General features: G+C 44.1%; 1 protein-coding gene across 6 annotated transcripts in view; it reads right to left on the reverse strand.

Annotated features, from left to right (window-relative positions):
- The window catches only part of KIAA1217 (KIAA1217 ortholog), an 807,714-nt gene that overhangs the window by 150,115 nt on the left and 639,778 nt on the right, over positions 1–17,821 (reverse strand). For all 6 annotated transcript variants that reach the window (XM_064368600.1, XM_012450132.3, XM_064368599.1 and 3 more), the window contains one exon: positions 12,484–12,682. In XM_064368600.1, coding sequence (XP_064224670.1) covers positions 12,484–12,682 — 199 coding nt within the window. The remainder of the gene's footprint in view (positions 1–12,483; positions 12,683–17,821) is intronic.

The following is a 17,821-nucleotide window of genomic DNA, read 5'->3' on the forward strand; positions in this document are numbered from 1 at the left end:
ATTCACATGCCCTTATGTGGTGATGGTGGTCACTGAAATAACAATCTCATTCTTTCTGAGGGCACGTCTCACCCTCAATCAGTGGTCCCTTGACCTGCAGCAACTGTGTCACCTGGAACTTGTGAGAGAAGCAAATTCTGAGGTCCCACCCTAGATCTGAATCAGAAACGCAGGAGTCAGGGCTGGAAACCTGCGCTTTAACAAGTCTCCTTCTAAAGTTTGAGAATCACCGTTCTATTAAAGAAGTGTGGGAAACTAGAATGCAGCAGGTGAGGAGACAGAGACTGGCCGCAGGGGTGCTATTAATATTTTCCCCAGCAGAGGGCTCTCTGATAGGCAGAGATCTAGATGTGGGTATGGGAAACTGGGATTTCCGGGGTGAATCCAGGCAGAGAGTAGCAAAGACGTAGGTTCTGGGGAGAGACTGCTGGAACAGCCAGGAGTCCGGGGTGACTGGGTGTAATCAGAACTTCATCTGGAAGTCTATGATTTATGGATATTTTAAAGTCAGTCCTTACATAGTTACCATGTGTCTTTAGTTATACTGAAAATTCCTTAAATACAAGAACCAGATTTTATATATTTTTTAAATAACTCATCATGGCACCTTTAGCAGTGCCAGAAACAGAATCGATTCTTAATAAAAACATGAATGGAAGAAAAAGAAAACTGAGAGTGGGCAAAACTTGGGGCAGAAAGAGAGGGGAAAACAAATAATTTATTTTCATCATGTTTCACTTTATATTACAGGGGGATGCTTAGCCAGAGATGTCTGAAAGCCAATTAACACCTTAGCAAATTCTGCAAATGAAAAGTTGGTGGGAATATCATTTTTAATGACATTAATCAACTTTTGAGAAGCCAAACTCAGCAGGCTGAAAATAGGAGCTTTGCTTGATAGGATGCAGTGAAACCAGTTAGATGTCAAACAACTTCCGTTTGCTCAGTTTGAGGATGGGGCCTGAGACTTGCCGAAAGTGGCCATGCAAATGGAGTCTATATGCAAATATGCAAAAAGGTTTTAAACTTTCCCCTTGCAATGCTAAGAAACCCAGTTGATGTGCTGAAATAAAAACAAATTAAAGGGAATGGAAAGCTTGACAAATATAATTTTAATGTCTAGAAGAAAGACACACAATATGTTTGTGACAACTTGCATAAGCCTGACATTCCCCACAAAGGGGACAGGAAGTGAGAAGAGGAAGACAGGAGTCCCTACACTCATTTGTTCAGGCTGCCACAATTAAGTTCCATGGGGCTGTGCTAGGGGCTTAAACAGCAGAGACCGATTTTGATCTAGGTGTCAGCTGTGTGGGTTCCCTCTGAAGCCTCTCTCCCTGGCTTGTAGATAGCGCTCTTTTTCTCACATCTTCACATGGTCTTCTCTCTATATACATCTATATCCAAATTTGTTCTTGTACAAACACCAGTCATATCAGATGAAGACCTACCCTTATGACCTCATTTTAACATAACAAGCTTTCTAAAGATCCCACCTCCAAATAGTCACATGCGGAAGTATGAGGAGTTAGGACTTCAACACATGAATCTGGGAGAGGGTAGGCACAATTACTCCCATAACAGCCCCTAAGAGAGTGGCTCAAACTCACAAGAAACCAAGTGCCTAGGGGCTCTCGCCTGCTGTCATGCTCGAAGGCAGCTTTCCTGGATGGAAAGTCCGGCTCCTCCCTGCTCCAGACAGAACCTCATCTCCAGACAGGGGCCTGCATAGTCTCAAATCCATACCACAGAGCTAACTTGCAAAATCCGGATGGCAACAGACCAGGACCTTTCACCAACTGCTTCGCCTAAGAAGACATAATCTACCCTCCAGCCATGAAGAACGTGTGCCTTCCCGTGTTCCTCTACTGAGCTGGAAATATGAGAAACTGCCCCAAATCTCAGTTTTTGGACATCAGCAGGCAGCCTTCTGGAGGCCACTGCTAGGATGAGAACACCAAGGATGAAGTTCTACTTGGGTGTGTGCCATAAAACTGGCTTGCACCTTAATTTTATTTCTAACCTTTCATAGACTGTATTTAAAAGCTGGTGCTAAAAATGTGGGGGAACTCGTATCGAGTTAAAAAAAAACCCTAAAGGATCATATTGGAAAATTAGCTTTTAAAAAACAAATTAACTCATCCAGAAACTTTTAATTAAAAAAAATATATGTGTAATAAATTTTGCATTTACCGAAACAGCAAGGCGTGATAAACAGATTTTAGACAGAGTTTTCACGGCAAAGGAAAACAAAAGAGACTGAGAAACAAAATCTTTTCCCTCATACATAGTTCAGGCAACATTTCCTAATGTCTCATCTCTTGTTTCAACCAAAGCATTGCAGAACATCTAAAAGTACAGCGTCTGAATCCATAAACTCCCAGTCTCATTCCCAGGGGAAGCGTGGAGTAGTAGCTGGTATTATTGGAACATATTAAAAATGGTGGAATTTTGTCACTGTGGGAGAAATGACTTTTCCAGCTCTCTTTTGCCATTCAAGTTTTCAACAATGACCTGCCCTCAAATATTCCTCTTCAGCTGAAGTTACCCACTCTGCTAAGACAACTGATAGCCAAGGACCAACCACCTGAGGGCTAATTATCAAGACTGTATCACCTTTTGCAAATTAGATCCCTGGAAATCTATAGATTCCAAGTTATGGCCTTCTTACTGCAGGACTTCCTAGTCTGTTGTTGGATTTTGAAGTTTTATGGTAAAGATGTAGCCATATGAAAAACACTTCAGAAAACAACTGTGAAATAGACCTGCTTACTAGATAATCAGATGCCAAGAACATTAAGATATAAGAGTTGTTGGATGCTAATGCCTTAAACCCTTTTTTTTCTAATGAACTGGTATAAGCCTTGTTTTAAATAATGCAATCCACTTAACTCCTTGCATTTCTTCTTTTGCCTTATTTTCTAATATTAACTGGAATTATAGCAATTACCTTTATCTTAATTTTTCTGGAACACATATTGTACCCAACTGCTACTTGTTTTAATTCTTATTTTAATGGTTCTTTAATGTTTTTATTGGTTTCGATAAAGCCAGATCAAATCTAATTTGGATTTAGAAAGCTACAAATAATAGACAAAACTTGCCTACTTTCTTCTTTGTTGTCTTTGAAACTTGATGGAGGGTTCTTTTTTGAATTAGAATATTTTTTACATTAGGAAAGAAAGGTTAGCTAGGTGTCTGGGTTAGGATGGGATATCAGAGTTATAGCAGAGAGAGAATGGAATAATTGACTCTAACTTATGCGAAGATTGATTTTCTGAAATGGTTTTGGAAATGTTACCTTTCCAGTTACTTAGCCCTATAGCTCCATCTCCAGCATTGAAAAGTCTTAGGTTAACTTTATAAAAAGGTAACCTATACTTCAGGTTTAGCAACAGCCTGACTGCAAAGGAAGAAACAGACACAGGAGAACCCAGGCCGGGCGCAATGGCTCATGCCTGTAATCCAGCTGGGAGGTCAGGGTGGGTGGATCACCCAAGGTCAGGAGCTTGAGACCAGCCTGGTGAACATGGTGAAACCTCATCTCTACTAAAAATACAGAAATTAGCCGGGCATGGTGGTGAGCGCCTGTAATCCCAGCTACTTGGGAGGCTGAGGCACAAGAATCGCTTGAATCCTGGAGGCGGAGGTTGCAGTGAGTCGAGATGGCACCACTGCAGTCCAGCTTGAGTGACAAGAGTGAAACTCTGTCTCAAAAAAAAAAAAAAAAAAAAAAAAAAAAAACCAGTAAGTACCTAAATCTTCTCTAAGACCCCTCTCACTGCTAAGGTTATCTCCTCATAGTACCTGATCACCGAAAGACCCTGTAAATAATGGTGCTTCACTGAGGGTTCGTACCCTCGGCATCCAGCGTATCTTCACTGAGGGTTCATGCCCTTGGCATTCAGCGTATCTTCACTGAGGGTTCATACCCTTGGCATTCAGCGTATCTTCACTGAGGGTTCATACCCTTGGCATTCAGCGTATCTTCTTGTCACTTAGTCCATGCTTTCCCTACCCATGCCCCATCTGCAAGATAATCCTAGAAGATTTTTATTTTTATTTTTATTTTTTTGGTAAAGGACATAGAATCTCTCAGGTCCATATTAACTAAATTACTTCAAAGTTTGAGAAATCTAGAGTTTCAACCCAGGAATTTTAATCTCAAAACATTCCTAAAGCTATCTAACTTTGTTTTTTAAAGTAAGCACAAATTGCATCACGAATCCACATGATCTTTTACAAGAACATTCTTTCTTATGGGTGAATTGGGAGCCAAGTGAGTAAACTTGGACAAATGCTGCTTTTTTTCAGCAAACCTCGTATATGAAAATCCTAGTCGATAAAGGACAAATAAGGAAGATGCTTGTATCACAAAAGCACGTTTCACTACACTGAGGACATTTTTGACACATTCCTTATGGTGGTTAATTCTCAGCCCCAAATCCATGTTTTATTTAAAGACTGATTCGGTTTTTAAAAAATTACCTCTCAGGACATTCATTACTTTAAGTGTGAGAAAACTAAGAGATAATGTTTTGGCAAATTAAGGTACTGTAAAGACTGCTGCTGAGTGTAAAGGACATTTCCTCATCACCCTTCCTCCCTCCCTCCCTTCTTCCTTCCTTCCCTCCTTCCTCCCCTCCCCCTTCTTTCCTTCCTTCCTTCTTTCCTCCCTTCCTTCCCCCGTCCCTTCTTTTCCCTTCTCTTTCCTTCCCTTTCCTCCTTTTACCTTCTCCCTCCTTTGCTCCTTCTCTCCCTCTCTCCCTCCTTCCTTCCTTCCTTTCCTTTCTCCCTCTCTTTTTTCCTTTGAAATTTCCCCATAACCCTCCCTCCCTCCCTCCCTTCCTTCTTTCCCTCCCTCCTTCCCTCCCTCCCTTCCTTCCTTCTTTCCCTCCCTCCTTCCCTCCCTCCCTCCTTCCTTCCTTCTTTCCCTCCCTCCTTCCCTCCCTCCCTCCTTCCTTCCTTCTTTCCCTCCCTCCTTCCCTCCCTCCCTCCTTCCTTCCTTCTTTCCCTCCCTCCTTCCCTCCCTCCCTCCTTCCTTCCTTCTTTCCCTCCCTCCTTCCCTCCCTCCCTCCTTCCTTCTTTCCCTCCCTCCTTCCCTCCCTCCCTCCTTCCTTCCTTCTTTCCCTCCCTCCTTCCCTCCCTCCCTCCTTCCTTCCTTCTTTCCCTCCCTCCTTCCCTCCCTCCTGTCTTTTTTTTTCCATACTACTGGTCTATTTAATCTTTATTATGTGTATGGGTTTTATTTTATTGTATTTTTTTTAACAGTTTAATATCAGCTCACTTTTCAAATAAAATCTTACATGAAATTGCAATATTTATAATATAGAACCTCAATGTTCTCTAGAACATAGTTTGAAGACCACACTTCCAGCTCACTGCTAAGCCTCTAGAAGTCATCAACCTATACCCGCCAGCACTTGTCCTATTTCCTGAAACACACGGAACAGGCAGCATGACAATATCTACAAATGTAGTAAGTTAGGCCCCTGTGCAGTCAGAGGTCAGTTGCAGAGAACTGAACGGGTTCAGCCAGTTAAAAAAATGGATTTATTAAATGTCTTGCAGAATCACTGGGCTGAATCTTCACAGTAAAACTGGGTGACTACAGCCCTGCTTTGCTAAAGAGGAAGCTTCTTTAAACTCTGGTCAGGTGTGATTCCAAAGCCATGCTGCCTCAACTGGAAGCTGCCAGCGCTGCTGTGGAGTTGGGCCTCACCTGCATTTCAGTGCTAGAGAGACGGATGCCTGCCCCAGCAGGCTCAACCTGATCGAGCCCTAAGACCTTAGCAAACGATGCTGAAAAACAGCAACAACAACAAACCCAAGCCTCACAACTGCCTTGCTTCTCACCTTCCAGAACCCAGCACGTGGGATATTCCAGAAAGATGCTGCTCTCCAGCCTCAGCAGTAGCAGAAGCTGCCCTAGGAAGAGACTGGTATAGGTGATTCCAGCCAGATGCCCTATCCACCCACTGCCAGCGACTGAGGCCAGGGCGCTGGTTCTGATGCTAGAGAGAATGCTCTGGCATTTTCTATGCTAGCAGCCTAAGGACCTGACCACGAACCTATTGACCTGCTATGAAACTCTCTTCCGCAGTTTTGTTTTTATAGTATTACCTTTCAGTCACTACAAGGTCTTCGGAAAACACATTTCATAAATGTTTCACTTACTCTACAGAGCAGTATTTCTTTTCATTTGTTTAAAATTTATTTATCTTTTGGGCCAGGTGCAGTGGCCCAGGCTTGTCATCCCAGCATTTTAGGAGACCAGTGTGAGAGGATCACTGGAGGCCAGGAATTTGAGAGCAGCCTGGACAACACAGTGAGACCCTCATTTCTAAAATAAATTAAAAATAGAAAGATTATCTGGGCATGGTGACGTGGACCTGTAGTCCCAGCTACTCAGGAGGATAAGGTGGGAGGATCGCTTGAGTCAGGGAATTCAAGGCTACAGTGAACTATGTTTGTGCCACTGTACTCCAGCCTGGGCAACAGAGCAAGACCCTGTCTTTAAATAAATAAATAAAATCGATTTATTTTTGAATATTGAAGAAATAACTGTTCACATTCAGACAGTCTCACATTAGTCTTACAGTCGCTGCCTCCTCTTTGTTTTCATCTTTAGAAATAGACAATTTCTTAATTCCTTTGCCCTGACCTCCTACTCAGCCTCGCATGTACACAGGATGGAAGATTCTGGCAATTATGAGCCTTCTTTTCCTTAAAGGAATGAATGATAAGCATCTAAGTTAATCAAGTTGAAATAAAAGAACAGCCACATTGATACTCAATAATTCGCCCCCGGGGGAACTTCCCCCTAACCAGTCTAAAATCCTCCTATGCCACGTAAGGTTGTTTTCGCTTTTTAAGTCTGAGTGTTTAAGAGGCAGTTTGTTAAGGAAATGGGAACACCGCTGGCTGCTGGGCTGGTCAGTGAGGTCTCTTTTCTAAAGCTGTGCATTCAGAATATGGTCAACAAAGGAATCTGTCTGCATCAAGAAGCTGCTGCTGTTGTTCCTGTTTTCACATGAGTTTTATTTTCAAATTCCTGAGGGCTCACAGAAGACTGGGAACGTCTTGTGGCTACCCTTTCCCCGAAGGCTGACTACGCAGCGGCCAGACACCAGCCCCCGTCCGTGGTCACATGCCAGATCATTTCTAAGACAGCACCATGATTAAAAAGAAACTACTCCATCATTAAGACTCCAGACCCAATATCAGCAGGACAATTTTTCATGGAAATTATTTCTACAACCAAATTCTACTGGAAGGCGGTTTTCACTTTATTTTTTAGGCTTCCTTTCTCCTGGTCTTCTCCATTTTCACTGAAGAAAGAATAAAGGAGAAGGGGCATCAATTCCGCTGAAAAGAATTGCAGCGGGGCTCTGGATGAGAGGAAAGGCCAGGGAAACCACCACTCCGGGGCAGTAAAGATTTAGACACATAGGCTGTTGGAATCTGGTGATGGGATAAGTCAGCGCTGCTGAATCCATCAATTTCTTTCTTTACCTTTCCGCTTTGTAAATCCCTAGGCTCTCAGCCTCAGAAGCGATTTGTGTGTTGCTGTCATTGGCTCTGCCTGAAGTCAAAATGCTTCTCCCGAATGAGAAGTAGACGCCTTGCATCCAGCACAGCACCCAAGGAGACCATCACACAGACACCAATGATGTATAAGATGGTCCAAAACACAGCTACTGTTCCCCATTCTCTCTCTTGCACGTCTGCTAACTGCATCTGTGAAATGCACCATGCTCAGCCTTCCTGCATTTCTCCCAGTTTCCAAATACACTGAAACAATAGAAATGAGGAATCATTCGAGTGGAGAAACTAAGAGGCAGGCAGGTTTATCTCCAGGCACAGGCAGCCTGAAGTGAGGGAAGGTTTCCTCTCGCCGCAGGAGCCGGAGTGGTGTGAGGATTCCATCTTGTCCTGGCTCCACCCTCAAGGTGCCCAGTCCTCCCCTTTCTGTGCTGCCTGAGCTGGGGAAGGACTCCAGTGACAAATGGTGGCACCATGTAGAGTGCAGGCCGGGGGAGCTGGGCTTTCCTCACTCTCCTTACTCCAGGCTCTGTGGCTGGGGGCTGGCAGTAACAGTATCTGACACTCCTGGGGTGACATGAGGGGCTGGCACTGGGGTGGGGTCAGCAAGACACATACTTTCAGTGCAAAATTTGAGGGTCTCCCAAAAGCTCAGTGATCATGATAAAGTTTTTGTGCAATAATTTAAAAAAATCAAAATTAATGCAATAACCCCTGACAAAACAAACAGAGACTTCCCACGTAATCCAGCAATCATGTTCCTTGGTATCTACCCAGAGGAGTTGCAAGGTATGTTCACACAAATACCTGCATGTGAATGTTTATAGAGCATTATTTATAATTGCCAAGACTTGGAAGCAACTACAATATCCTTCAGAAGGTGAATAGACAAATAAGCTGTAGTATATCTGGACTACAGAATATTATTCAGGCTGGGCGTGGTAGCTCACACCTGTAATTCCAGCACTTTGGGAGGCTGAGGTGGGCAGACTGCTTAAGCCCAGGAGTTCGAGACTAACCTGGGCATAAGACCAAACCCCATAGGTACAAAAAATTAGCCAGGCATGGCGGTGCATGTCTGCAGTCCCAGCTATTCAGGAAGCTGAGGTGGGAGAATCACCTATGCTTGAAATTGAGGCTGTAGTGAGTTGGGACTGCACCACTGCGCTCCAGCCTGGGTGACAGAAGAAGACCCTGTCTCAAAACACAATACAACACAATGCAATAAAACAACAACAACAAAACCCTCCGATTATTGAGATGTGAAAAAGAAATGAGCTACCCAACCATAAAAAGATACGGAGAAAATGTAAATGCAAATTATTAAGTGAAAGAAGTCAATCTGAAAAGGCTACACGCTGTGGGATTCCAACTATAAGACATTCTGTAAAAGGCAAAACTATGGAGACAGGGAAAAGACGAGTGGCTGGTGAGTGATTAGCCAGGAGGAAGAGATGAATAGGCAGAGCACAGAGGATTTTTAGGGCAAGTGAAACATTCTGTATAATACCATAATGGTGGCTACACATCCTGACCTTCGTCCAAATCCATAGAATGTACAACACCAAGGGTGAACCCCAGTGTAAACTACGGACTCTGGGTGATATCAATGTGTCGGTCTCATTTCATTGACCGTAACACATGTACCACTCCGGTGGGAGATGCTGATCATGGGGGAGGCTGTGCGTGCGTGGAGGCCAAGGTGTGTGCGAAACGTCTGTACTTTCTGCTCAATCTTGTTACAAACCTAAAAACTTGCTCTTAAAAAATAAAATGATTTAAAAAAACCCATGATGAACAAACCATCAACATTTTAAATAAAGGCAAGATCAACAGGGCTTCATGGGAGAACTTAAAACTCTGTGGACTGAGATACAGTGACAATGTACAGATCCCAAAAGACACCCGGGGCTTCCAGATGGCATCAACAGCAAGTTTTTAGGGGGTCACAGCTCAAAGTACACGGTCTGCATCTCTGAGGCCCCATGGAGTTGCAGCTGTGCTTCTGGGCCACCCAGGTGCTGGGAGACACCCCTGCACATGGCCGGGGCTGTCTGGGGAACACTGTTTATCCCAGGAGCCTGTGCGTCTGTGTGTTAAATAAGGCCAGGCAGGCGGGAGTTTCCCAAAGACTAACGCTGAGCAAGGCCCCTGGGAGGGAGACTGTATTTGCACTTGCTGTGACTCACATTTTCCTCTTTATTTCCCATCCAGGCTCAACTGGATTACGCCATCAGGGCCAGGTGCGGCTGGAGGGACATTCCCCAATCGGCCACAAAGAGGCGGTCAAGGGCAACATCAGCCCAGCTGGCCCAGTGCCAGCCTCATTTTCTGGAACCAGAGCTTCCCTTCGCTTTGGCAAGAAACTTCTCATTTCTCTCCTCTCCTCTTACCATGTTCCTTTGTTTCTATCCAGGAGTAGTGAAAAATTACAGGCCCAAAAGCCCCTCACAGGGAGGGCAGAATAAACAGGTGAGATGCATTTCTCAGCCTGCTGTGACAGCACACGGGCACTCTACAGCAAAGGATGCCGAGTAAAACGGGGCGATTTGCAGAAGACGGCCATCCCCGTGCGAAAACACCGCCACCCTCAGCCATTCTTTGGGCAAGCCGGCCCCAGTTCCTGCAGCCTCTCTGCCCCAAGGCTTGGTTCCGGAACCCAGCAAGTCTCAACCTGCACTGCCAACTTCTTGGCTGCAAAGGAAATTCCTGCCTTTACGACAAAAGATCCATTATCCAACAGAATCAAAGATCCCCAGGTATGGGGAAAGGTGGATAGGCATTTATTCTTATCTTTGTTTTGGTTTGCAGGGCAGAGGTTATCTTTACAGAGACCCGAGCTTCACTCATTTCCTCCAAAGCACAAAGGAGAAATCCCACTCCTTGTCTGGCTCCTGACTCAGTGCGAGTGGAGTTAAGAAAACACAAGTTTCAGGCCAAGCGTGCTGGCTCATGCCTATAATCCCAGCATTTTGTGAGGTCAAGGTGGGAGGATTACTTGAGTCCAAGAGTTCCAGACCAGTCTGGGCAACATAGTGAGACCCCAACTCTACAAAAAATAAAAAATTAGCTAGGCATTGGGGTGCATGCCTGTAATCCCATCTACTTGGAAGGCTGAGGTGGGAGGATCCCTAGAACCTGGGAAGTCGAGGCTGTAGTAAGTCATGATCACGCCAATGCACTCCAGCCTGGGTGACAGAGCAAAACTCTGTCTCAAAAAGAAAAGAAACCACAAATTTCTTGAATCCAGATAGAAAGCTCCATCCTGGTGATGGTGTGGAAGGCTGTGCCATCTTGACGCTACCTTGGCCCACAATGCTCCTTGGTGTGTCCCTTCCCTGCGTGTCCATGGGAAGTGGAGCCCTGGACTTCCCACTGCTGCCATTTAATTAACTGTGTGAGCTCAAACAAGCAAACACACACATCAACAAAAAGCACATTGTCTGTGGTCTTCTCTCATTTATAAAATGAAGATTCTAGATTACTAACCTAAGGTCAAGTACACAAAATTTAATGTTAGCTATTAATATTGATAATACAAATAATAACGAAGTTGTGGTTTTTGTTGAGGACAGCTAGGACAATGTCTGAATCCAGTCTGCTTGGGTCATCATCTGTAGCAAACGAAATAAAATCAGGGTCCCTTCTCTCACAGCTATCTTCTTTCTTCTTCCAACAAGGCATTTGCTCAGTTTTACATGGCAGAGTTCAGCTGTCTTTTGCACGTGCCAGACTCTGAAGGCTTTTGCATGTTGACCCTTTTCCTGTCCCCTCTTAGCCCCAAGCCCATCTGTCTACAAACACAAGTACTCAAATCAGAACCTTAACATGGCAGTGAAGCATAAGCAATATCTGCCCAGTTGACACAGAGGTCTAAATCTTCATGACTTGTCCATTTCATTAAAGGGCCAAAAAAAGAAATTAAAAAAGTAAAGCAAGATAGAAAGTGAAATTTCAGTACAAAAAAGGGGAATGATACATGGAAAAAATATAAAAAGAATCCTTCTGCCTTTCAGAAAAGCCGTGCACTCCACACGCCAAGCCCCTCTATCCTTCGATGCGGCAGTGGGAACAGCCTCGGGTTTGTGGTTCTTATGAACAGTTATGGAGGTGCTGGCCACATTGTCCCTTTTTGTCCTGGGGCCACTTAATCTACTCCACTGGACTGCCAGACAGGTGGAGCGGGGCTGGTGGAAACCCACATCACTGGGTAGAAATGCCAGCTGCCCTGGCTTCTGGGATTGGAGAGGAGGTTTGCAAGGTGAGAAGAGGATCATTCTGCAGCCAGTTCTTTGCTATCTCCTATAGAGCAGTGGTCCCCAACTTTTTTGGTACCAGGGACCGGTTTTGCGAAAGACAATTTTTCCACAGATGGCAGGTAGAGGGATGGTTTCAGGATGAAACTGTTCCTTCTCGAATTATCAGGCATTAGTTAGATTCTCACAAGGAGCATGCGACCTAGATCCATCACACGTGCAGTTCATGATAGAGTTCAGCTCCTCTGAGAAGCTGATGCCACAGCTGATCTGACAGGAGGCAGAGTTTAGGCGGAAATGCTCACTCACCCTCCGCTCACCTCCTGCTGTGCAGTCCAGTTCCTAACAGGCCACCGACTGGTACAGGTCCATAGCCTGGGGACTGGAGACTCCTGCTGTATAGCATAACGAATATAGGCAAAATACTACCAGCCTCTTGTCTTGAATTGCTAATCCCAACCACTTCTGAATGTGCCCAGCCTCAAAGCCAGCTTGCACTTGACCTGATTACCCAGCAGGCAAATCCTCAATGCTTGATATTAAACCAATGAAGTTTCCCAGAACTAGGGTATTTGCAAATCAAGAGCAAATTCATGTTGAAATCAAGGGTGTAGGCTCAGAAGTATAACAAGAGACACATTCAGTAAGAAAGGGGCATCAGAAACTGCTTTCTAAAGCTTACCCAGAGATCGTTCTTTCGTCTGGTTGGTTGACCTCACCACGGGAAGGCTGGCGCGAGTCCGGCTGCCCCTGGAAAAAGGGGTCGGAGTGTCCCCCTCAGACATGGCTTCCAAAGAATCAGCAGATGTCTCTGATAAATGCTCGACCGGGTCACCCAGACTGGGTGGTTGAGGACTGTGAGACAGTTTGGGGCTCCTTGTCTGCAAAAGACATTTTAAAGAAAGTAGGAAAATAGACTATTATTAATTGTGTTAAAATATGTCCAATGTCCTCTGTTAATCTAGAAAAATAACATGGCTGGGGGAAAAGACCCTGTGGGTTAAAGCATCGGTTGTGAAAATTTCCCCGCAAAAACAGTATTGTCCTTAAGTTTTCCTATTTAATTAATTAATTAAGACAGGGTCTTACTCTGTCCTCCAGGCTGGAATGCAGTGTTGTGATTTGACTCACTGCAACCTCTGCCTCCCAGGTTCAAGTGATTCTCCTGCCTCAGCCTCCCAAGTAGCTGGGATTATAGTTGCGTGCCACCACGCCAAGCTAACTTTCATTTTTTTAGTAGAGATGGGGTTTCACCACCTTGGCCAGGCTGGTCTTGAACTCCTAACCTCAGGTGATCTGCCTGCCTCTGCCTTCCAAAGTGCTGGGATTACAGGCCTGAGCCACCCGGCCTGGCTACAAAGGAGATATTTATATCACAATTGAATTTTTATTTGAGGCAGAAATCCCATAAGTAAGATTATGTCTAACTTTTGTTATGACTTACCTTGCCAATCAGCAGAAAGTATCTATAACAACTTAAATCTACACAAAACATATAATTGAATTTCTCTCTTAGCTGTGTATCCTGTAATGGCAGGGATTGAATGTGTAAAATGCCCAAAATCTATTAGTCGGTAATATTCCTTGAACAGGTTGAACACTGTGGGAGATTCAGAAAAGCAGAAAATATGTTGGCTGATGTCAAAGTTTCTAGACTAATTGGTGAAATTAATGAAGTCCAAGAAATTACAAAATGTTGTAAAGAAAAAGAATACATACAAAAGATACATATTAAACAAAATGTATTGATTACATCTGTGTGAATAAATTATTAAATTTAAAAGATAGTTTATAATTAAGTGTAAACTACGAACTGTGTGTCATCCATTTATCTTTTGCCAAACACCTATTGAGCACCTGCTGTCTTCCAGGCACTACACTAGGCACAGGGAATAGAATGATGTACAAAACAGACACAGCTCCTGCCTTCATGGTGCTTACAATCTAGAAGGGGAATGGACATGAAAGACAAATTAGAGGTGCAATAAGAGCATGCAACCTAGATCAGAGGTGAAGAGGGTATATACGTGTGGAGAGTCAAAAGTACATAAACTTTGATCTCAAGGAAAAGAAAACCTGGGGGTTTGGGGGCAGGGTAACCCAGCGGGTAGGTATGAAGAGAAAGAAAGACATTCCAGGTGCAGGGAACAGCCTGTGCAAAGTCCTCTGGGTGGAACGAAGTGGTATGCACTGGAAGCCTGTTCAGGCAGAGACCAGATCGCACACGGTCTTGGAGTCGTAGTGGGAATTCTCAATTTGATTCTAAGGTAATGAGACACAGGGACAGGGGAGGGTAATGGAGGCAGGATGCGATACATGGTTTAGAAGATCGCTCAGGCTGTGTGGAGATTGAAGATTATACGTGTGGAAGGGCAGAGAAAGAGAGCAGTAGAACTAGGAGATTAGGCCGAATGAATGCATTATCTCAACCTTCGCATCCTCCACCCCTGACTTGCATGTCACAATTCCAGGCACCTTCTGGGAGGCAAACAGACCTGAATCAATCAGGCAGATGAGTAATCAATTACTCTGATGTCTCAGGTGCTAAAAGGCTGGCATGGGATACAGGCATTCTCTATATCCCAAGAGCTGAGTTTTTTTGGTTTGTTTGCATTGCTTAATTTCCTTTAAATCTTCCTAAGGCTGCAGATGCATTCTGAAGTTAAGCACCAAGGCACTCATCTCTCAAGGTAAGTCCAGCTTCCTGGGGTATGACCTGTGCAGTCATGCAGTGTATCACGCTTGAAAGGGGTTGTGCTTGGTTTCATGCTCTGCTGTGGCTGTCCTGAATTCTTAATTATTATTATGTTTGAGATGGAGTCTGCCTCTGTCACCCAGGCTGGAGTGCAGTGATGTGCTCTAGGCTCACTGCAACCTCTGCCTCCCGAGTTCAGGCAATTCTGCCTCAGCCTCCTGAGTAGCTCGGATTACAGGCACCTGCCACCACTCCCGGCTAATTTTTATATTTTTAGTAGAGATGGGGTTTCACCATGTTGACCAGGCTGGTCTCAAACTCCTGACTTCAAGTGATCCACCCACCTCGGCCTCCCAAAGTCCTAGGATTACAAAGTGTGAACCGCTGCACCCGGCCTTCTTAATGATTTTTGAACAAGGTACTCTGACAATTCTGTAGCCAGTCCTGCCTCCAGGTTTGGCTATAGATTTCTTTCAGGGATGCCCGAAGTATGCCTGATACTCTAGCAGTACCCTTTGAGGATTGGAAGAGCAGCTTCTTGCTAAAAGCAAAAGACGACCCCTCTCAACAGCACTGCTGCATTACCTAGACAATCACACCTTCCTATATGCCTCTCAGGACCTTCCCACAGAGGAAAACAGGAATTAGGTCAGTACCTTCCACCCTGTGTTTCTTAAGGGATGTGTCTTCAAGCAGATTACTGGGTATTCCACAGGAAACTCAGCTCAGCTCACACACCAATATCATGACCAGAACAGCCAAATTGTCTCCTTTGGTTAGTTTTTCTGTGCAAGTCTCCAGAGTGGCGTATTCCCAGATTTATTTTTTTACAAAGTCTGCTTCTGTTATGGGGATCTGGCTTTGATATACATTACAAGTATTTGACCAGAAAAATTATGCCTAAATCACTGCCCAGTTCACCCAGATTTAGACAAATTCATGTGGTCCTCAGTGAAGGATCTTCCTCCTTACTGTGCTAAACAGACTATCAAGGTATGATGTCCTCATCCCTGACTCTCTCTCTCTCTTTTCTTTCTTTCTTTTTTTTCTTTTTTAAAAAGAAGATATATTCAGTTTAGCAAGTCTGGCCAAGAAATAATATTACTTTAAGCAACACGGCTACATTTACAACCTCTGCTGTTTGGTCATCTTTGTAGCTCATGGCAGAAACGATACATTTGATGAGTTGTCATTTTCCATTGCAGAAGGCAATAATCCTTGAAGAAAATCAAAATCAAATCTCTATTTCTTGTTCAGGGTCATCGTGGTGGTAGATAAGTAGAAAAATCAGAGATGCAGGGCTATATGCCCCCCGCTTCCTATACATAGCTATTTAGTTCCAAATGTAAACTTTTTTTTTTGTTATTCACGTTCTCACTGCAAACGATCGCTGCATATTAGCAATCTCCTCACACGCAGTAGTCTCCCCTCTGATGCCAGCTTGCTGCTGATACATCATTTAGTTCAGACAAAAGACAATGGAAATTGCTGACATTTGTGCCAAATACCCTGTGATCTGATATATCGAAAAAAAAAAAACCAAAGTCAAAATAGCATTTTGGAACAGGATTTCTGTACTCAGCACAGTGCAAGGCACCAGGGGTAAAAGTGCACCAGGGATAAAAGTTGTTGAGCTCATCAAGCATATACGGTCTATATGAGGGGGCAAAAGATAAGATATATGCAACAGATGAACAGGAAGAAGGAAGAGGCACATCATCCTGAGTGCAGAAGGGGTTTGGGACAGTAACTGCTGAGTTTAAAGGGGCATCGGGGGAGGAGGAAGAGTGTAGGTGAGGGAGGTGCAAGGGTTGCTCTGAACTGAGCAATAAAGTGTAGGGCCACCCACTCCAAGCCTGGTCTTTCCTGATTGGACTAAGCAGTAGTCACCTGATCTTAGCTGGATCAATCAAATTCTTGCCCCTGGAAATGTCTTTCCTGATTGAATCAAGAAGTAGTCACCTGATCTTAGCTGGCCCAATAATTCTCTCCCCTGTAAATTTAGATCTGGGACAGAGGATCTATTAGTCAATGTCCCTGGAGGACTTGAAACAACTTAATTTTCAACTTGAAGCTGTGGCTAAAATGGGCAGGGAAAGTGAAACAGAAAAAAATGCAGAGAAAACAAATAAAGTAGATCTGTATTAAAAAAACAGAGATGTGGGCTGGGTGCAGTGGCTCACCTCAGGTAATCTGCCTGCCTCAGTCTCCCAAAGTACAGTGGCTCACGCCTGTAATCCCAGCACTTTGGGAGGCAGAGGCAGGCAGATCACCTGAGGTTGGGAGTTCGAGACCAGCCTGACCAATGTGGAGAAACCCCATCTCTACTAGAAATACAAAATTAGCCGGGTGTGGTGGCCTGTAATCCCAGCTACTTGGGAGGCTGAGGCAGGAGAATCACTTGTACCCAAGAGATGGAGGTTGCGGTGAGCCGAGATCGTGCCATTGCACTCCAACCTGGGCAACAAGAGCGAAACTCAGCCTCAAAAAAAAAAAAAAAAAAAAAAAGGAAAGAAAGAAAGAAAAAAAAACGTGCGACCTCCCTGATCTTCAATGGGAGACCATGAAGGATAAAATAGCAGCCATCTGGGTCTCCTGAACTTCCCACTTTCTGTTTCCAGTACACTGTGGGCCCCTTCCAATGAATTTCTTCGATTAATTCAACTTTATTCTTGCATTAGTTTTGGATAACTCTGTGCCTTGCAAGCAAACCATAACTGACCAACACCAATTCTAATGGTTCCTCCTGGCTAAGCTGCTATGATGCTCTCATATTCATATTAGTAAGAACCATGGAGAAAGCTAAACTCTCTGGAGCTTATTTCCATGATAATAGTTCCCATTATTTTATAGATTAATATTTATAAAAAAAATTCCCCCAAATTTATGAGGGGTTACAATACAGAGATGTTGATTTTATGTTGCAAAGTAAGAGGCATTCAATAAATCTTATTCTCTGTGGTATGATTTTTTTTACCGTAAGAAAGATACTTTAATATCAAAAAAAAGGGAAGCAGTATACTCACGGAATTTCAGGTTTGATCTAATGAAAAAGTATTTACGTTGGAGTTATTGTTCTCATTTTGCCTCCGGTGAAAACTCTTCTCAGTCATGCACAGCCTACAGCTTGGTGTTTGAAGCTGCTAACCTAAGCTGCTGAGTGGAGAGCTACCCCTAACTGAGGAGGAAGCAGGAGATGGTGGGAATGCTCTCTGAGCCACCTGAGCAGGACTCAAAGGCCCATAAGACTTTGGATTTTCCTCCTTACTCCATGGAGATCCGTGACACCAATATCCCTCTGTTTCCATCACAACCTTGTAAAGAT

Source organism: Aotus nancymaae, unplaced genomic scaffold, assembly GCF_030222135.1.
Source record: "Aotus nancymaae isolate 86718 unplaced genomic scaffold, 86718_ANA_hifiasm-v0.15.2.pri h1tg000077l, whole genome shotgun sequence".
NCBI lineage: Eukaryota > Metazoa > Chordata > Mammalia > Primates > Aotidae > Aotus > Aotus nancymaae.